Source organism: Anolis sagrei, chromosome 2, assembly GCF_037176765.1.
Source record: "Anolis sagrei isolate rAnoSag1 chromosome 2, rAnoSag1.mat, whole genome shotgun sequence".
NCBI classification, from domain to species: Eukaryota; Metazoa; Chordata; class Lepidosauria; order Squamata; family Dactyloidae; genus Anolis; species Anolis sagrei.
The window spans coordinates 121,120,805-121,143,153 of NC_090022.1; the positions used below are offsets into that span (position 1 = coordinate 121,120,805).

At 40.9% G+C, this 22,349-nt stretch overlaps 1 protein-coding gene across 5 annotated transcripts in view; it reads right to left on the bottom strand.

The window, feature by feature from the left end:
* The window catches only part of TNRC6C (trinucleotide repeat containing adaptor 6C), a 539,926-nt gene that overhangs the window by 490,797 nt on the left and 26,780 nt on the right, over positions 1 to 22,349 (bottom strand). For all 5 annotated transcript variants that reach the window (XM_060764575.2, XM_060764576.2, XM_060764577.2 and 2 more), the window contains exon 2: positions 5,729 to 5,794. In XM_060764575.2, coding sequence (XP_060620558.2) covers positions 5,729 to 5,794 — 66 coding nt within the window. The remainder of the gene's footprint in view (positions 1 to 5,728; positions 5,795 to 22,349) is intronic.

The window sequence follows — 22,349 nt, forward strand, 5'->3', positions numbered from 1 at the left end:
TGCTCAGATACCAGAGTACACTGGGGTTAATGTAATTAACTTACAATTTTAGCCTGGGTTGTGTACATACACTGAATCTCCCGGCTGGAAACAAGATTAGATTTTATTACACTATAGATCCTGGTTATCTTCACCATGCCTCCGATATTACTTCCCTCAATGACTTCAAGGCTCTTTGCTGCAATGAAAATGCAGAACCATCTGGTACTGAGCCCATGCAGTTTATTTAAGGATTTAATTAAGTGCTCTAAATGGAGAGCTTCTCCGAATTAACATTTTAAATGTGACTTATTGCAGGTTTAATATTGTCTTAATGCCAACCTGGGAAACTCTGTAGCCAAGTTGTTGACGTTTAAATTGAATTCATTTGGGTGGCTCCAGGGGGACTCATTAATTAATCTAAACAACTAATGGGGATTGGTTCTGACTTCTGATGAAGATTATTTACAGAGACAATTTGCTGTGAATAAAGAGTCACAGTAGGCATACATTTAATTGATTTTTTTTAAAAAAGAAGACATCTCATTGTATTTAATATCAGAAATGCATCTTAGGAGTAAGCTTTGAAATGCCATGAAGGGGAGGGTGGTTGGAAACTTCCATACTGAGGGTTAATAACAAAGGAATGGGTAATTACTTTTCCCTATGTAATTGACAGCTTGTTGGGAGAAAAAAAAGGTATGTAACAGTTTAAGGAGAGAGAATGGTTTCCTGTAAGTAATTTTGGGAAGTAAATATGTGTGTGTGTGTGTGTGTGTGTGTGTGTATTGGTATCGCAATGTGAGGCTGAAAAGTCATCCAAAGGTACCCCCACACTGTAGAAGTAATGCAGTTTTACCCCACTATAACTGCCCCTGTTCAGTGCTATGGAATCCTGGGAATTGTAGTTTGGTGAGGCCCCAGCACTCTTTGGTAAGGAAACTCCCATGATGCCATAGTATTGAGCCATGTCAGTTAAAGTGGCGATCAGCCGCATTATTTCTACACTGTAGATGTTTTATATGTTTTAATGTGCATTAATTTTATTTTTTAACGGAAATGCATTTTAACTGTATGTTATAATAATCATATTATAATAACTTTATTTTTGTACCCCGCCTCCATCTCCCTGAAGGGATTCAGGGCGGCTTACATGAGGACCAAGCCCGATCAACATAGTTAAAATAACATATTAAAATTCATAAAAACAGCAACCAGCAAAATAAAACAACAATGGCATAACACAAAATAAAAACAACAAATGTCCGAAAGCATTGAATAGTTGCTTATATGTAAGCTGCCCTGAGTCCTCTTTGGGGGAGAAAGGCATGATATAAATAAAATAGATGAAGCTGAAATCAAGGTTCCTATGTTGGGCAACAATTCCTCTTTTCTTTTGTCTCTCTTCCTGGTTCAGCCTCAGTGAATGGGACTGGACCATCAGCCGTAGCACCTAGATTGGCAATATCGGTTGCATGGTGATGTTTATACTGTGTCCTTCTTGACCTTTTAATGCCAGGCTAAACAGTTGTAAAAATGTTCATAGTAATTGCAAATTTTCTGTTGAATCATAGTAATTTAAAGATGAGTCTAATGCAATTTACACTTTCTACAGTGTTTCATTTTCTGGGGAGCCAATCTCCTCCTGGGTCAGTGTGGGAAAATGAAATGAAAATGAGGTGGTTTGCACTTAGCTCCAACACACAAGAGTTCTTTGTCCCACCCTAGTCATTCCACAGATATATAAACCCATTTTCCTAGTTCCAACAGACCTCAATACCTCTGAGGATGCTTGCCATAAATGCAGGTGAAACGTCAGGAGAGAATGCCTCTAGAACATGGCCATATAGCCCGAAAAAACCTACAACAACCCAGTAATTGGTTATTGTTGTTTATTGTATATTGTTTATATTGTTTTCTGCATCTGTTGATTGTTGTAAGCCACCTTGAGTCCCTTCGGGCAGAGGGGATGGGGAATAAATAAAGGTTGCTGTTGTTGCTGCTGCTGCAAGTTGTTTTTTTTATTTATTTACAGTAACGTGAATAAGGTTTATAATAAAACAGATTCATGCAGTTCAATAATTACGTTGTATTATATTGTATGTGTCCATTTGTCTCCACTGGGTTTTCAAAAGCCAAGAGCAGATCTTCCTTTGGAGACAGAAGTATTGCTTTAAGAATGCTTCCCTGCCCCCAGCAAGTCTCCTATGGATGTCTAGAAAGGGAACAAATTTACGCTGGCTTCTTTTAGCAGAGTAATCAGCCCACTCCCTCCATCCCCTGGTTGAAATGCATTGATCCCCCCAGAGACATAACAGCTCTTTGTGGTTTTGAGAGATCATACAGCATTCCACACACACACAATGCAATCAGTCTAAACTCTGAGGGGGAAAATGCCATGGGAATTTGTCTAACAAATTGTCAGAGATAAATTCTCAGCAGCACTTGTGATATGATACCAGCTGATATGCAAGACTTGCTCTGTGATACTGACTTTGAATTCCTGTCTGTAGCTTCCAAACCAATAAAAACACGTGATGTATTGGACTGGAACCCATTTCATCTGTTGCACTGTTGAATCCCATTACCTTCTGGTCCCTTTCCTGCAGCATTTCTCTTAGATATATAGCCAAAAGTAAGCCAAAAGTCTTAAACATTAATTTAGCTGAGTGGCTTTTTTATATGTGTTTTAAAAAAGTTCCAAATGCCCACCTCTCCTCCCAAGGCTACCCACAAACTGCAATTAGATACACAGAACTGATAGAGAGCACACATAGACAATAATAGTATATCTCATCATGAAATCAAAGCCTACTACAACAGCCAGTCCTCAATTGCATGGTAGGGCATTATCAAGAACACTGCAAGAATCTCTAACAGGAAAATGAACATTATCTGCTTTGGACTGGATTAAATGAGCCTACACTGCCATATAATCCAGTTCAAATTGGATAATCTGTATTTTATATGGCAGTGTAGAAGAGGTCTGAGACACTGACATTATACCAGAAGTTGACGGTGGAGAATCCAGTAGGAAAATTACACTAGATTAGAATCCATTGATGAATACTGCTGATGAGACTTTTAAAAGAAAATTAATTCCACAATTATTTTCAGTACACTTCTCTATAGTATTTAGTATTCTAATCCCCCCCCCCCCTTAACAGATCTAAATGTGCTTGATTGGCTTTAGACACATGATAATTGGAAACACAACAGCTTTTGATTTTTTCAAAAAGAATAATAAATATAATAAAACTTTATTTATATACTGCTCTATCTCCCAAGGGGGATTCAGGGTGGTTTCCAAGTAACATCACCGAAACATAAAAAGTAAACAGCATAACATAAAATTAACCAAACAACATAAACATAAAAATATAACAATAACACATGTATATTAAAAATAATCCTGCCTATTCAGAGCAATTAAAATGCCGGGCCAAGGCTAGTGCAAACTCAAAATATGAGGGGGCCGGGAATTAAGTACAGTGCTGTAACAGGCTAATGGCAATAGCAGGTATGGGTCTGTGGCTGCTCATTTCCAGGGCCTATTAGAACAATGACCAGGGTAATAGGTAAGAAGTGCAAGGCCACATTCAACAATGTTTGGGGCTCGACTAGAACTAGTCATTTTCAAACGCTTGTTGAAACCACCAGGTCTTCAAGCTCTTACGAAAGGGGGGGGGGGAGGGATGGGGCCTGTCTTATTTCCTTTGGAAGAGAATTCCAGAGGTGGGGGGCCACCACCGAGAAAGCCCTCTCTCTCGTCCCCAACAACTGTACTTGTGACGATGGTGGGAGTGAAAGGAGGGCCTCCCCGGAGGATCTTAGAGTTCACGCCGGTTCATAGAAGGAGATGCAATCGCGGAGATAGGTGGGGCCCGAACCGTTTAGGGCTTTATAGGTCATGACCTGCATCTTGAATTTGGCTTGGCAACTTATCGGCAGCCAATGAAGCTGTTTTAATAGGGGTGTTGTATACTCCTTATAGTTGATGCTCCATAAGAAAAAGACTAAAATAGCAACTAGCTCTCTGATTAGCACACATACAACAACTACTCAATTACCTGTATTTTAATATTAGTACTCTATCTGTTTCCTAGGACCTGGAATTAATGTGGAAAAACAGTAAGTAAGGAAAACAACTTGTCCTCTTGAACTGGTCAACTAAGGAAGAGAAGCAATTAGATCTCAAAAACTATTTTAGCACAGGAGAAGATTTCCATTTTGTTTAAAGCAGCAATGGTGCAACTATTTCTTTTAAAAGCCTTCCCTGAATCCCCTGGAGCAGTACCAAATCTTCCCTTTTTGGGCAAAATAAATGAGAGGGCAGTTGCCTTCAAACTCCAGGCAGACTTGGATGATGGACAATTCCTGACATATCAAATTGGCTTGAGAGCAGGATACGGTGTTCTTTATGTTGTCCTATTTGTTGTTCCCCACATTGATCCACAGTTGGTGAGGAAGAAGAAAGAAGAAAGCAAGCAGTTCCTAAACCAACCTTTCTATCACTTTTTTTCTCCCTCTCATTACCAAGCAACACACATTGACTGGAAGAATGTGGAGAGACAGATGCTGCCATTTTGAAATGCAAAATAAGATGTTATAGTTCTTTAAAAGTAGGGGATCTGGCTTTTTATTATCTTTCTCAACTATAATACATGAATCCATATTCTGCTTCTTGCTTTTTTATGTTATCTCTCATGTTTTTTTCTCTCTTAAACATGAAACGCTCCTTACAAATCTGCCTGTGGTGCAGTTTGGTGCTATAATATTTTATGCTATGATACAGTATGCTATCTAATACTAAGAAATACTAAAAGCAAGACGAAACAGTGCCGATGTATATTGCCCCTTGCAATGGCTATGCCTTTTTAAGATGCCATGCCACTTTGATGCCATGGGGTTGCCACAGCTATTTTTGCACAAAAATCTTGCTGGTTGCAAGAGCAATGAAGATTGGCTGCCTGAACTAGGTGTACACTGAATGGCTTTTGTGTAGGAAAGCATGAAGGCACATACCTGTTTCATCACTTGAAATACTATAATTCTCCACTCCAGATTCTTTCGGTATGTGAAGGTCTGAGAAACCCCCAAAACAAAGATTTCCTTGGTCTTCGGGGTTTGCTTCACCAGGTTAAGCGCCTTTTTGAAACCTGGTCATTGGTTCCTGAATTCATTTAGCAGTGCCCGAGGCTCTCCAGACATTGACTACTTGCTTCTAATGTAGGCTAATATCAATATTATATGAATAAAATTAAACCTTATGATTTAATGACAAAATAGAGAGTCCACATCAATTAGGCACTGGTATAGTGTCCTCTTGGAAATTTCATGCAAAACAATTATCAACAAATTTATCTTCGGGAACAAAATTGTATTACACCCCCCACCCCCACTCGCATAGAATGTGATCACTACCTTTTTTCCCATGCAGCAACACACAAGTACACCGTTCTTCAAACTCAGCACATTCATGTGCATATCATGCTGCAATCCCCCCGCCCTCCATTTTCAGGAAATTATGCCACCTTAATTAACATGCTATGAGTTAAGGAAATCCCATCAAAAAAGATCAAAAAGGCTTTTTTTTCTCCAGGACATCTTGATAATTCCTATGGGTCTGCCTGTTACTTATACACCATGTAAGACATATACTTGGAAAAGGAGCTTTGATATCAAAAATAAGTGTATTTACTAAATGATGCAACAATTAAATGATGCAATGCAAAACACAGAGGCAAACCTTTTTGTTCTTGTGGAGCTCATCATTTTCTTTGGCTTGAAATTCACACGTAGCTGTTTCCATGTCCTAGGAAACAGAAAGGGTATTAGTATTAAAATTCAGGCGATTGAATTGTTGTTGTGTGCTAATCAAGGAGCTGGTTGCTATTTTAGTCTCTGTTTTTTTGAAAAAAATCAAAAGCTGTCGTATTTCCAATTATCAGTAATGTGTCTTATGCCAATCAAGCACATTTATATCTTTTAAAGAGGGAATTAGAGCACTAAATACTACAGAAAAGTGTACTGAAAACAATTGCAGAATTATTTCTTCCTTTAGGAGCCCCATACTCGCAGGAAGTCAGAATATCAAATAAGTGAAATGAAATGAAATAAAAATTGTGTTTTCTCTTTCAAAGTATTCAAATAATGTTATAAACCTCTCAACCACCCTATACCCTCCAAGTGTCATGATACAGAAATAATATCATAGATTATTTCTCTTGTAATCCTATTTTTTCAGCTGCTTTAAAAATATCCCAATTTGTCTCTCGTTTTTCTCATTTTCCTCCTTTGCCCTCAGCTTACTTCAGTTGCTGCAAACTGAAATCAAAACTGCAAAAGTTGTTCACACACAGTTAACAGCAGGAGGAAAAGGAGAGGAAGAGTAGAATCTTGCCTTTTATTATTATTATTATTATTATTATTATTATTATTATTAGAAACACAACAAGATTAGTACACAGCAAACAAGATCACTATGCTGCCTATTGTATGTGATGACATGCTGGACACCCCAGGTTTCTAGGACTGTGTGATGTATTGGTGAATAATACATGCAGATCCAGTGGGGTGGCCTTTTGCAGCTGACAGATGGTAATTTTGAAAGTGCCAATTGTGTTCAAGATTATTTATTTATTTATTTATTTATTTATTTATTTATTTATATCTTACCCACCTCTCCTCAAAGCTTGAGGCAGTGTACAACATAGTTAAAATACATAGATAAAAACATAAAACCATTAAAACCACATATATTAAAAGACATGGGCATAAGATTAAAATACATTAAAATCATACATACCAATAAAATGCCACTTTAAAATTCATAGTTTAAAATTGACTGGGCAGGCCTGCCATAAGAGATAGACAAAAGCAAACTGTTGCAGCTATTCATGATTGTCAGTTCATCCTCCTTGATGTTTGCCATCTTAACCACATTCTGATGTTGCTTCAATATGTGTCTCAGAGTTTATCTCGGAGCCCCCGGTGGCGCAGTTGGTTAAACCCCTGTGCCGGCAGGACTGAAGACCGACAAGTCACAGGTTCGAATCCGGGGAGAGGCGGATGAGCTCCCTCTATCAGCTCCAGCTCTTCATACAGGGACATGAGAGAAGCCTCCCACAAGGATGATAAAAACATCAAATCATCCAGGCGTCACCTGGGCAACGTCCTTGCAGACGGCCAATTCTCTCACCCCAGAAGCTACTTGAAGTTTCTCAAGTTGCTCCTGACACGACAAAAAAAAAAAGAGTTTATCTCTCAAATGTCCACATAAAATTTACAGGTCAGACAAAAATTACCCATATCTTTTGGAGAGCACATTAAAATGCAGTGGGTGTTTCTTCTCCCATAGAAAACCCACTTTGGCACAATTCTGTGGTCATAAGTAGGAGACTTAAGGAAGTGGGTTGCATCCAGCCCCAAATTTAAGTTTTCAACTAAAAACTTTCTTCCTGGTAATGTATTTCCCTAACAAATTTAGACTGGGACAGTTCTTCCCCACTGATCCATCTGCTTCCTCATCGCAATAACTCAATAACCCAATAACACAACTCCCATGTTGTGTCAGCTCCACTGGTTGCCAGTTTGCTACCGAGCACAATTCAAAGTGCTGGCTTTGGCCTATCAAGCCCTAAACGGCCCTGGCCCAGTTTACCTGTTCAAACCATCTCCCTCTATCAACTACCACAGAGATTAAGATATTCTGGAGAAGCCCTGCTCTTGGTCCCACCACCATCACAGGCACGTTTGGTGGGGACGAGAGACAAGGCCTTCTCAGTGATTACCCCTCTGCTATGGAACTCCTTCCTGGTGAGATTAGATCAGCCCCCTCCCACCTGTCCTTCAGAAAGATGGTTAAAACTTGGCTGTAGGACCAAGACTTTGAGACAGTGCAATAAGACAACAATAGGATCTGGTATGGCTGATCTGAGATGGGTTTAAACAATTGTTTGTAAAGTGGATATAATTGATTTTAGTGTTTATGTATATTTATAGTTTATTTTATGTTCCAGCATTGAATGTTTGCTGTATATATGTTATGCTCCACCCAAGTCCCTTTTGGGGTGACAAGGGCAGAATATAAATGTTTTTATTTATTTATTATTATTTATTTGCTTTATTTCTATACCGCGTTTCTCAACCTATAATAGGTGACTCAATGCGGTTTACACAGAATTAATTACCACACATTAACAATTAAAACATAACATACACAATAGCAAACACACAACATTCATACAATGCCTCGATCTCAAACAAGATCCAGTCTCATATCCTTAAGCCGTTCCTATATTCAGTTTACCGTCATTCTGTGTGCAATTGCGCTGATTAGCCGAACGCTTGCTCGAAGAGCCAGGTTTTGAGCTTCTTCCTAAATGCCAGCAGTGAAGGGGCCTGTCTGATGTCACTTGGTAGGGCATTCCATAACCGAGGGGCCACCACCGAGAAGGCCCTGTCTCTCGTTCCCGCCAGCCGCGCCTGCGATGCAGGCGGAACCGAGAGCAGGGCCTCCCCGGACGATCTTAGTGTCCGTGTCGGTTCGTAGGAGGAGATGCGTTCGGAGAGGTAGGTGGGGCCGGAACCGTTTAGGGCTTTGTAGGCTAGTGCCAGCACCTTGAATTGTGCCCGGTAGGGGATTGGCAGCCAGTGGAGCTGGCTCAACAGAGGAGTGGTGTGCTCCCTGAGAGCTGCTCCCGTTAGCAACCTGGCTGCCGAGCGCTGGACCATCTGGAGCTTCCGGGCAGTCTTCAAGGGCAGCCCCACGTAGAGCGCGTTGCAGTAATCTATACGGGATGTGACCAGAGCGTGGACTACCGTGGCCAAGTCTGACTTCCCGAGGTACGGGCGCAGCTGGCGCACAAGCCGGAGCTGTGCAAATGCTCCCCTGGCCACCGCTGAGACCTGGGGCTCCAGGCTCAACGATGAATCCAGGGTCACACCCAAGCTGCGAACCTGCGTCTTCAGGGGGAGTGTAACCCCGTCCAACACAGGCTGTAACCCTATGCCCCGTTCGGCCTTTCGACTGACCAGGAGTGCCTCTGTCTTGTCTGGATTCAACTTCAATTTGTTCACCCTCATCCAGTCCGACACAGCAGCCAAGCACCGGTTCAGGACCTGAACAGCCTCCTTAGAAGTAGGTGGAAAGGAGTGACAGAGTTGGACGTCATCTGCGTACAGATAACACCGCACCCCGAAACTCTGGATGATCTCTCCCAACGGCTTCATGTAGATGTTAAACAACATGGGGGACAGTATTGAGCCCTGCGGGACCCCACAAGACAATGGTTGTGGGGACGAGCAGCTGTCCCCCATCAACACCTTCTGGGTACGATCCTCTAGGAAGGACCTGAGCCACTGTAAAACAGTGCCACCAAGACCCATTCCCGCGAGGCGTCCCAGAAGGATACCGTGGTCGACGGTATCGAAGGCCGCTGAGAGATCCAGCAGGACCAACAGGGACACACTCCCCCTGTCGAGCTCTCTGCGGAGATCATCCACTAAGGCGACCAGGGCTGTCTCGGTACCATGTCCCGGCCTAAAGCCAGACTGTGCCGGATCTAGATAATCCGTGTCTACCAAGAATACCTGGAGTTGTGAGGCCACCACACGTTCCAGGACTTTGCTCAAAAAGGGAAGATTGGAAACAGGCCGATAGTTGACAAATTGAGTGGGGTCTAGTGATGGTTTTTTCAACAGCGGTTTTATTACAGCTTGTTTTAAGCTGGCTGGAATATTGCCTTCCCGAAGGGAGGCATTAACCACCACCTCCACCCACTCGGCCAATCCCCCTCTGGCCTCTTTTAGAAGCCAGGATGGGCAGGGGTCTAGGATGCATGTGGTAGCTCTCATTCCTCCAAGTATCTTGTCCACATCCTCGGGTTTCACCAATTGAAATGAATCCATCAAAATAGGACAAGCAGATGCTCGTGTTACATCCTCAGAGACTGCCGTTAACGTGGTATCCAGGTCAGAGCGGATCAAAGCGACTTTGTCCGCAAAGAACCGAGCAAATGCTTCACAGCGGGCCGTCGAGTTGTCAGGGTTCCCATCCGGAATGGTGGGGTTCAATAGCCCTCTGACAACTCGAAACAGCTCCGCCGGACGGTTCTTTGCGGACGCAATATTGGCCGCAAAGAAGGCTTTCTTTGCCGCTTTTATTGCCACGGCGTATGCCCTTAGTAGGGCAATAAACCGTGTTCGATTTAACTCGCTCGGGTCCGAACGCCACACGCGCTCTAGTCTCCTCTTCCTTCGCTTCATTGCTGCCAGCTCCTCGTTGAACCAAGGCGCTGGTTTAGCTCGGCTACTTGAGAGGGGACGTTCCGGAGCAATCGTGTTTATGGCCCTAGTCATCTCCCCATTCCAGAGAGACACTAGGGCTTCAACAGGATCACCAACCGAGGTAGCAGGAAAATCCCCAAGAGCCGTCAGGAATCCATTCGGATCCATAAGCCTCCTGGGGCGGACCATCTTAATGGGTCCCCCACCTCTGCAGAGGTTGGAAGGTGTGGTGAGTCTAAATCTGACCAGATAGTGGTCGGTCCATGGCAACGGAGAGGTGGATAACTCCTCAACACCGCCACCTTGCTCCCATCCCTGACAGAAAACCAAATCTAATGTGTGTCCCGCACAGTGGGTGGGGCCAGATACTTGTTGGGACAGCCCCATGGTTGCCATGGATGACATGAAGTCCTGAGCCGCTCCTCCTAAGGTAGTCTCGGCATGTACATTGAAGTCCCCCAGCACAAGAAGCCGTTGAGACTCCAATGCCAGGCTCGAGACCACCCCCGCTAGCTCAGGTAGGGAGACCGTAGTGCAGCGAGGTGGGCGGTACACTAACAGAATCCCTATTCTGTCCCGGTCACCCACCCTCAGGTAGACACACTCGAAATTGGTTGACTGTGGGATGGGGCCTCTGGTCAGAGAGATAGAATTTTTGTAGACCACCGCAACTCCGCCTCCCCGCCCTCCAGGTCTCGACTGGTGCTGTACGGAGAATCCTGGCGGACAAAGCTGGGTTAAATTTACTCCTCCAGCTTCATCCAGCCAGGTCTCCGTAATGCACGCCAGATCTGCCCGCTCCTCCAAGATTAGTTTTAAATAAATAAATAAGCTGAGGTATATTGATACCGTTTTCTATGAGTATGTGTATTTTTAAATGCATGTTGATATAATTTGTAGTCTTCCTTGGAAGAATTTGAAATCTTATAGGTAAAATATAATAGATAGATAGATAGATAGATAGATAGATAGATAGATAGATACTTTTAAAATTGGAGTATAATCATGACATCTGAAAGCCGTCTGTACAAAATCTCAGCAAAGATGGCCTCAATAGGCAATTTGAACATGGGTATAACAGCCAAACAATACAGATTTTGACAGAGTACTTTTCATTGTAGGTCATAGTGTAACTGATATGCACAATGCCCTAAAGAAGTCCGATCCTGGAATTTAAGCAATTTCAGTCCTGGTTCAAACTTAGATAGGAGATTGATGCATTCTATATTTCAGAGGAAAGGAATTGCAAAACCACTTCTGAATATTCCTTGCCTAAGAAAGCCCTACAAAATTAATAGGGTCACCATAAGTGAACAGGCAACTTAGAGATCCACACACACACGCATACAAATTTTAGCAATAGATTGAATATAAGATCATTTAACCAGCTATCACTAAAACTTCATAGAAAACTCTGCTGATGTTCAGGAAACCAATAATGAATGGGGTTGTTTTTGTACAACTAATTTCTCATTTGTGATTATGTGTTTCTTAAATCATTTGCATTCAATTGCAGATTTCCTACTATAGTTGTATCTTTTATGAGAAAACACATACAGGTTTCTCCCCCGCTCCTTTGATTGAGAAGCACCAAGGCTGCTTTTTTTTGCTTGTTCTGCATCCCCAGATATCATCCGAATGCTGTTTGCACAGTGAACAGCACTATAGCAACACTCCAAAGACCTTGCAAATGTCAGCCTCATAGCAGAACCCCATGGAAAAAGCACGTTCACAGCTCCCCCACAGTTTCCTGCTGGCATTTTACATGAGCACATTGGCACCATTTTCAGGGCATCATACCTCAGATATGCTGGGTAGTTTATTATCGAGGTATTGTTATATTCATATCCTTTCCTTTTTCCCCAAGGACCTTAAGGTGAAATACATTAAGATTATCACACTGTATTTTTATTTTATTAGTATTACAAAACAACATTTTATTGCCCATTAATGATACATTATGCTCTGAGCAGCATGCAGATTTTTAAAGCCATAAAATTTAGAAATAAAAATAGTGGAATTACATCAAGAAATCAATTGAAAGCATCAGAGTAATATCAGCAACAGTATTGCTCAAGTAGAAGAATATTTTTTGTTAAAATTTTCCCTGGCTTTTCAGTCTTTTAAAAGCTTTGCTCTGGCAATAGGATCAATAGATACCATTCCAGAGGGAAGGTAATGGTGCTCCATGCAGTCATGCTGGCCACATGACCTCGGAGGTGTGTACGGACAACGCCACCTCTTCGGCTTAGAAATGGAGATGAGCAGCATCCCCCAAAGTCAGACATGACTGGACTTAGTCAGGGAAAAACCTTTAACCTAACTTTCATGGCTCAGTGCTATGGAATCCTGAGATGTGTAATCTGGTGAGGAACAGCGCTCTTTGACAGAAAAGGCTAAGGTCCTTGTAGAAATACAACTTCCATGATTCCATAGCATGAAGCCATGCCACTTAAAAGTGCCAAACTGCATTAATTCCATAGTGCAGATGAGCCCAATAACAAGACAGCAAAATCAGGGTCACGTCTGTCTGCCTGGGAAGGAGTCTCACAGCTGAAAAGCCTCTCTCCCTAGTAGCCATGGTCTTCATCTGCAGGAAGAAATGGTCCTCCAGGAAAAGCAGACCCAAGGACATCGATAAACATGTTGATTCTAGATGCATCATTGCAGTGAAGTACAAGCAATCCCCAAGTTATGAACAAGATGGGTTCTGTAGATTTGTTCTTAAGTTGAATTTGTTTGTAAGTCAGAAAAGGTACTGCAACTCTCTCTCTCTCTCTCTCTCCCTCTCTCCATTTATATATATCATATATATATATATGAGCAAGAGAGAGAGAGAGAGATAATGTTTTGGATGGCATAGGGAAGGGTTACCATACCTGTGGTGTTTGTTTTGCTCTCTGTGTCCTTCTTTGAAGATCCCACTTCACTTTCTGTCCCTATAATAATTGGATTTTTTAAAATTTGACTTGTTCTGGAAACAAGAATTGGTGATAAAGATTCAATGGAGACACCTTTTTCCCATGATAACTCTTTCAGAAGTGACTTCCCTTCCAAGGAATAGATTTATCCCACTTCATGTTGTCTCACCCTGTTCTTAACTATGAGTTGTTTATAAATCAGGTGTCTGTAACTCAGAGACTACTTGTACTATGGTGTCAGATATTTTAACTGGAAATATATTCATTTTATTTCTCCATCTCCTTTTGTGTACATTTCTGGTAGTTTGTTGTTAGGTACTCTGGTATTTGTAGTCTGGGAAAGAACCAGCACGCTTTGTCAAGGAAGGCTAAAGACCTTGTTATAAATTCAAACTCAATTCTCTCTGTTCTTAATCTAAACTCTATGCTCCATACAGCATACCGCTTTCAAGAAGTATGCATAAGACCATGGGTTAGACCTTTCTCTCTTGATATGATTTTCACATAGGATTACTACATATGAACAAATTGAAAACAAATTTAAACAAGTTACTTCATGATAAATGAGAAAGGTGGATCTTTGTAAATGAAATACTGTAGACTCAGAGCTAAGGGAAAATATGTCTTTGTCAACGATCTCCTAGCCATTGTAGCCACTGCAGGATTCCGGTGCCTGTACACTAAAACAGATACATTTTTCCCATTTTCCACTAAATATTGAAGTTTTTTTAATGTATCCTATATCGTAGTTGTCATCCCAAAAAGCTACTTTGCTAATCTCTGGTTGTAGCCTTAAGACATTGTTGCTTTTCTCCTTCACACTGGCTCATTTGACACATTTGTTGTAGGAATTACCAAATACGAGGGTTGAATGAAAAGTAATGCCTCCACCTTCGTTACTTGGATAAGGATGGGAATATTTTAATAAATCAAACTCAGAAATAATCCTTAGAATTTGCTCTTTAACTACCACTATTCACTTTTCCACATAATCACCAGACAATTGGATACATTTCTGCCAATGATGAACAAGTTTTCTGAAGCCATCACAGAAGAACTCGACACTCTGTTTCCGCAACCAGCGTCGCACAGTTCTCTCAACATCTTCATCAGAAGCATAATGATGTCCCTGCAGATCTTCTTTCATTATCAGGAACAGATGGAAGTCAGGTGGTGCTAAATCTGGACTTTATGGAGGATGTCGTATGGTGGTGAGATTCAGTCCCTGAAGTTTCAAGTCTGTGTGCTTTCATTTCAGGCATCAGCATCCTGGGTACCTATCATGCACAGATTTTCCGATAGCCAAGCGAAGCAATAATGTGACCCACACATTCTTGTGAAATGCCATTTATGCTTGAAATTTCTCTCTGAGTGATATGACGATCATCCTGAATCAATCTGTCAACCTTTTGCTTGTGAAACTCTGTGGTTGCTATCACAGGACGTCCAACTCTTTGTTTGCCACACAAGTCAGATGTTCCCACCTCAACATCTTTAAACTTACTTACCCAAAGACGCACAGTACTCACATCAACACAATCACCATAAACAGCTTGCATTTTCTGATGAATCTCTTTTGGGGTGACACCTTCTGCTGTCAAGAATTCAATGACTGCATGTTGCTTAAGTCGCATTGACCGGCCATACTTCACACTTACATAACTGTTTAATGCCAAGGCTTCCCGCCAAAATGGAACTGTATAGGAGAGTCTACTGAACAAGCCAGTACCTGCCACATACTAGTACTGTCATCTGTTGAAGAGTTACGAAGGTGGAGGCATTACTTTTCATTCAACCCTCATAAATATTCAAATGCAAACTGCTAATCCCTGAAATAGTGGCAGCTTCCCTTGATGGGATCTCTTGGATTCAGCAGGAATGTACAAAGTATGGTCCTCCAGTTGTTGTTGGATTAGATGGGAGATTTAATCTGATAACATCTGGAGAACTACACCTTGCCCTCTTCAGCTCCTTTCTGGTCGAAACAGAAGAATAAAACTATCACTACTCCATCTAATGTTGCTATTCATGTGTCAGTTTGCCACAACATGTGAACACCTGAAATTTCTCCAAATTCATTTACTCAATTGATTATCTTAGCTCTATTTCTTTCCAATCAATGGACCACAACAAACCAACCACAACAAGAATTTCACTCTTTCTCCAAGTAATCTCTCATAGATTCCTAAAATCTTCTCTGGGGAGACCCACAAACCTTTAAACAAATTTGAAAAAGAACAGTAGGAAGGGCTGAATTACAGAAGAATGAATGTTTATTATTGTTCATTGCCAGATCAATAAAACCAGGAAGAATAATAGACCACTGAGAATCTGAATTAATGTTCTTTCTATAGTCAGAGTACCTAAACTGTTGTGGAAGAATTATTTTCCATTAAAGAAACACACTTTTTTTGTGCAAAACCCTGTTATGCACACATAAAGAAAAAAAATTCTTCTCTATGAAGAAAACATTGTTTCATAAATAGATAATTTATCTGTGCCAAAAAGAAGTTTTTTTCTACAAAAATATGTTTTTGTACACAGAATAATTCCTTTACAACTTTTCTGAATACTACAGAGGAATATTATCTTGTCCCACGTGGCCAGAAAATCTGTTTAGGTCATACAAGGATGAAATAGTTAAGGAATTGCATCACATACAGTAACAGAGTGAACCTGCTCAAAGTTAGATGCCTATAGAAGGGAAGGCATTCTTGTTAAACAAACATTTGGTTCATTTCAGTCGCTTTATGGTGACAGTGTTATTATGGTCCTCTATGTATTAAACATTTCAAGGGCAGAAGACCAGTTTTTTAAAGACTTTAAGTTTCTATTGGGCCAACCTTAGAACAGCTCACTGGTTTATACTGCCCCAACTGACTTCTGTGCTCAAATTGGAGCTGTATACTTTAAAATTCATTAGAGTTAGCAAAGGGCAAATTCCTGCAAACTCCCTTTGAGAAGTACAGGTTGCTTAATAAAGACTATGATTTGGTATATGTCTCTGACCATGAATGACTTGTGAATAAAAATCTTACTATTTGAAAGGGTGGGGCACGGAATTTGAAATGAAACCTGCTAGATGCTAGAACCCTATGCCTCAGTGATTAATTCTGGAAACAGAAAACATATTTGAAGATAATATATTTATTGCTCATGGGGGAGAGTGTCAAAGGTAAGGGTCAGTTTTGTAGTAAGTTGACATATGTAAACCACCCAGGATACCATTGGAGCAGTTTCTACAGAACCAGAAGAAAGGTTGGACTCTTTTGAGGCAAGATAGTTCCTAACGCTAGCAAATCATTGCTCTTTTGTTTTAAGTCGCAAATAAAATTGTAATTGACTTTCCACACTGGTGGTACTAATGTGCTTGTTCTGTATGTTTATTCCCCTATATTCTGGCCACATTATCAGCACTGAGTGGGAAAAGAGAAGGCATCATTTATTTCCTCAGATTTTAGAAGGGGATGGGAATCGTGATCAAAGAACTGCTAAAAGGACAATTATTTATTTTGCTGACTGTTGATTCATTTAAGAGGGAATGTCTGCACATGAAATGTCAAAATACAAATGCTTCCAGTTTGTTTGAAATCAGCTGTGTAAACTGTATTTTTCTATGTATGAAAGGAAGCATGATGCAATGGTGGAAAGCAGAAAGATGTGTCTTTTCTCCCACTTTCCTTCTTTTAAAGTTTGCAACACACATTATTTTCCCAGTTTTTAGCAAGTGATATCCAAATTCTGGTGCTTCTTTATATGGAGTTACAAAATGGGGCTCAGCGCAATGTTTATTTTGAATATGAGTTAGGCTGTGACAGCTTAATCTGCATCAGTGAAGACCATTTGGCTGTGCCTAAGGCAGACCAGAAGGATGATGGAATTGTTAAACTCTATAACTTGAAGTGGCTTCCAGTATACCCACTGCAATTGCTTGTCAGGTGGAAGGTGTGTGGGTGGGAGATTAGTAGTGGAAGAGTCTGTTTTTCAGACAGCTCACTGGATGTGGCAACTAATTGTTACCATGTCAATGGGATAGTGATCTGCTTTGGTCTTAATTTGTTAGTCTTCATTTTAAAGGAATCAGGAAAGATATGGGACTTATGGCAGAGTTCAGCACCTTGGGGAGTTCTTTTAAAGTTGAGTCCAAAAGTTGGTTTCATGGTTTCATTGCTTTCCTTCCCCAAGCAAGACTGCAAAAGTGTGCAATCTCGCTTTGCTGTATTGTTCCCCCTCAGCAGCAGTCTCATCTTCCTTTGATCAGCCAGCCCAGAATTCCTCAGTCTAGCAGTTATCAGAATGCACATCCAAGCAAATGAAGCCCAGTCTTGCTAAATGATTCATATGATTTCCCCTCTGTCATGGCATACATCCTACCTTACGTTCCTCATGATATTAAAGAACTGCATCTTTTCAAACATAGTTGGAAAGTGACAATGTCCAACTGTTCTTTTGCTTCTCTAGTAAACCGGAGTCCCCACGAAAACCCAAGGGCATCTTTTAAATTAGCTTCTTTAACTCTCAAATGGAGGAGGGAAGGAATCAGCCCAAGCAATCAGGCTAATCTTCCTCTCAGTATAAAGGCACATAAAGGCACTCAACCTCTTTCTGGAAGGAAGGTCTGCAGTGGGTGGATTGGCCACTGCGCTGCATGAAACGTGTGTGTGTGGTAGATCTTCAGAATGTTGCCTTCTTTTCAAATTTGACAAGGGCTTGGAATGTATACAAAGAAATTGTGGAAAGTCAATTAAAATGACTCAGCTGCCCTTGTTTTTATTAATTAAAATAGCCTCCCTTTACACACCGAACTAGCAGACGTAGATTGCCATTCCTAAGACATTTTTGACAAAAAAAGAATTCCAGCTAAAATTTAAACAAAGGGAAAGGAAATAAACTGCTGCATTTTCAAACAATATTATCTCACAGTGTGCTTTGTAGTCTCCCCATCTTCTCATTGTGGCAAGACCAACCACTGCATAAAAATGCTTTTCATCATTTGCAAAATTTGATGCCCAAAATAGCCCCCCGGTTGCCATAGCAACTAGCATTTATTTCCCCTCCTCCCGTTCCACACCCCCCTTTACCCTTTGCATATTGCTGCATATTTCTATCATCTCTTTCCAGGCACAGTTCATAAACACGGCTGCATAATAAAGAATGTTATCACCAATGACTTACAGCCCAGCTGCTGCAAATAAGATATGAAGTGGCAGGGAAATACAATTTCATGCAGCTAGGACAACAGATTGATAGGGTGCCCTTCAAATTTGATGCCACTTCTTTAAGTCTGTCCAAATTAAAAAAAAGTTGGTTTGCTCTCCTCCTCCCCCTTCCCTGGTAGCAATAGAAAATAAAGGCAAGAGATAATTCATAGGGATTCTCATTACGTCTGGAGCAACCTTGCCCTGAGATATTGACAATTCAAAGAGATGCACGTCTCTTCTCCCCTCTGCCCTGGTTCTCCAGCTCTCCCTCCCCAATGAAACACTTATCCATCTAGTTTGTGCACCTTTTTAATTTAAATATTGTCCCTTTCAAATTATTATTCAGACTTAGATTTCTTGGAGGGAGGACTGCTATAGACAGAGATTAAATAAAAATCCTCAACTCCCACAGTTGCTGTCTTCAAAGTTAAATTTGATGCAAGAGATATGAAAGCTACACTCCTTTAATGGGAAGAGATCTCAGGGACATTGTCTCTGTCAAAAAGAGAGAGAGAAGCAATTGCTTCTCAAGGATGCCTCTTGGCAATTGCCAGTTGATGGGCTGACCTCAGCAGGAGGGTTTGGTCATTGATCTAAACTGACAAGACTTCTCATCCTGGTCCTTTATGGTGAGATTATATGGTTGCTAAAACCATGGAAACACAAAGTCATACTTGCTGGCAACACAGACCTATCCCAAGGGACATCACTAAAGGGTACCAGCTACACACCAACAACAGCTGGTGGCTTCCCTGTCAATTGAATTGTGAAGTTTTATGCCAAACACTAAAAAAGCTCTCCAAAGTATTGAAAAATGTTGAAGTGGAGTTAGAGTCTCACTAGCATGAAAGCCACCACTGTTTACATTGGAACATTCATGAAGAAACAACATGGCCATTTGGGAGAAATTTCACTGTGTAGCACTTTGCTTTTGTGCTGGTGTGATGCAATCATATGTTTAGCTGGCCTAGTGATATGTATACATAGCAATTAGTATCACATACACATATGTGTGACTTATGCATGCAGGTATGTGAACATGTGTCCCTTATTGATCTTTCAGGATGGAACTCTTTGAGCAATGCCCAAAACCTATCTCTCAACACATGGTCAAACGTAGAAAGGACTGCTGTTGCTTGCTGGTGGAGAGAAATTGCAAAGAGGAGGCACGTGAGTCATATCTCGGGGGGCGGGGGGAGAGGATAAATATTTTTTAATAAGTTGTTAGAGTTACCCTGCATTGCTCAACATAAAAAAATCATTTCCCCTCAAATCAGAAAAAAAGCTCTTTGGGTACTTCTGGTTACCCCCTTGTGTTGAGAGGGGAGTCCAGGGAACCACAAAAAAACCTTACACAAGCAGTCATCCTTGACCAACCTAGGGAATTCACACAAGGAGATATCAAGGGGGAAACAATTAAACAGAATCGGAGGACTGGATATTTCAAGACTAGATAAATACAATAAAAAGTGTGCGTTTACATGTGTGTGTGTGTGTATGTGTGCAAATGAGAAAGGGTCTTGGGTGCATGAAGAGTAGTAATGAAAGTCTTCAAAATTTTTTACAATTCTTCTCTTTTTTTCTCCTTGCTGTGACAAAGTTGACAAAAATGCAGTTTTCAATAGCTGTTCACGTGTTGAGATTTATTCTGTGCAAACAAAATTTATGTGGAGTTTTTGTACAGAAATTTGCATTTTCTTGTGCAGAAAACATTATTTTCTGTATCTGTTTATTAATTCTTAGACCATTAAGTACAATATAAAAGCACTAAATTAAAAATTGTACAAAAATTGGGGGTTTTTGTACAGAAATTTGCATGTTCTGCATTTTTAAACTAGAATAAATCTCACACTGTAAAAAAGAGTATCCTACATCAGGAATTCTCCTTTCTGATATTAAAGAAGCCTGTTTTTGTCTATTTTTCATTTTCCCCCTAAATAGTTTCTCCACCTCTAGAGAAAAGTTCCAGCCCTAACTACTGGTTTTAATCCTTCAGAGTTTAATTAAGGAATGCCCTCTCCATAGAGGTTTACCAGGTACCTACTGTTGGCTCTTTTAAATGCAATCATGTTAATCTCTGCCCAGATATTCAAGTCTATTGCAAATGCTATGTAAAGTAAACAAAAATCTCCCAAGGTATTGAGTTTGGTGTGAACATGCATTGGTATACTTTGCAAAAAGTAAAAAACATAAAGAACTATGACTATCCTATTTCTAGTAAATCCATTTAAAGTGTATAAGTAGCATCTGTTCTGTAGTTAGGAGCTCATAAACCAAACATTCCATTCCATATTGGAATCATGTTTATAGTATTTAATGATCAAACATGACAGTGAAAACCTACCTCTTCAGTTAGGTACTACCCCTAAGCACAGGGCTTCCATGGTGCTGCAGATCAGCATTTTGGGAAATGACAACTGCAATGTTATCCTAGTCATGGGGCATGTTGAGAGAATCAGCTAGGACAGGACCTCCAAGTGGTCCCTCCAGCTGCTTGTCTCAATGCACCCTGTGGCCATTTCTCATCACGCTAATCTGAGACACCTTGGAAACTCTTCAGATGGGACACAGCCTAGCTTAAGACATAAGTTATTGTGGCATTGCATTGTCAGATGTAGCCTTGACAGCAGAGCTCCACTGCTGTAACTACACCTTACAATGCAAGATCTCAGGGACCTTCTACACTAGTAAAATCTTGGGAGGAACTGGGATATTTTAACTCAGTTCCTCCTGAGATTTTGTCCTCACACCCTCCCATAACCCTGAGCTTCCTTTGGGAGGTCCCAGCCCCCCATTTCCCCTCTCAGTGTAATAACCCCTAATTTATCCACAGATAGTTGGATGCATAGTTTTTGCTTCCAAACATTCTGTCCATTTATAGATGAGGTCACCTTATATATGAGTATGTACCATAAATCATAATCTTTCTTAAAATTGGGTATAGATTTACCAGTAATCAGAATAGTTTATCCATCTTGGCCAACTCGTATAACTCTATAAACCAACCTTCTTAAGTAAATGTAATAGTGCCCTACATATATTAAAATAATTCAGCACCCTTAGATGGTTCTTTTGAAACTTTTTGGTTTTTAAAAGCCTGCTCTAATAAAAATGATTTTGCCTGCTGACAGAAGGAGAGCACGGAGGCTAGCATGACTTCACCTTTGATAGAAACTTCTAAGCCACTCATGGGAAGAAGTCCTTCCTCCCCTCTCTGGAAGCACTGTAATCTTATTGATACCAGTAGATTTGAGATGGCCTACGGCCTTATTTTCTGAGAAATAACTGAATTATTGAACAAAGCTCACGTCAGGAACTTAAAAGTCAAAAGGACTCTAGTTTGCCTTTGTATTATGGATTATGGGCATAGGTAGCAGGACTTGTCCACTCTTGTAGACAATATTCCACACAGTTAGAATAATTGCTTCAAAAACAAAATTGATAAGAAGTTGTCTGTTCCAAATAAAGGCACAGTTCTGCCTACAACTTTTGATCAACCAATCAAATAAATACATAAATCATTTTAAAGGTAGAAATGAACTTTAAAAAATCCACTGAGGTCCCTTCTACACGGGCTAACAGGTCTACCTGAGGTGTCCAAAAGAAGCTTCAGGTTAATCCGGAATAACATGGAGAAAACTGGGATTTCCCTGTTTACTTTGCATTAATTTGACACCTACAAATATCGGGACCTTAAGGTAAGGTCCAGATCTTTGCAGGTGACGACCCTATGGGGATACCAGTAGATTTGATATGGCCTATGGAAGGGCACCCACATCCCCTCCACCCCCAGCCGCCCCACCAGAGAAGGCTGCCAGCAGAGCAGACCCCCCTGTAGAGTACTCCTGGTGCATGGAAATGATGTGTGAGAAGGTAGGGTCATTTTCATGCATCAGGAGTACTTTGCAGAGAGGACTGCACTGCTGGCAATTTTTTTGTGGGGTGGGGGGGATGATAG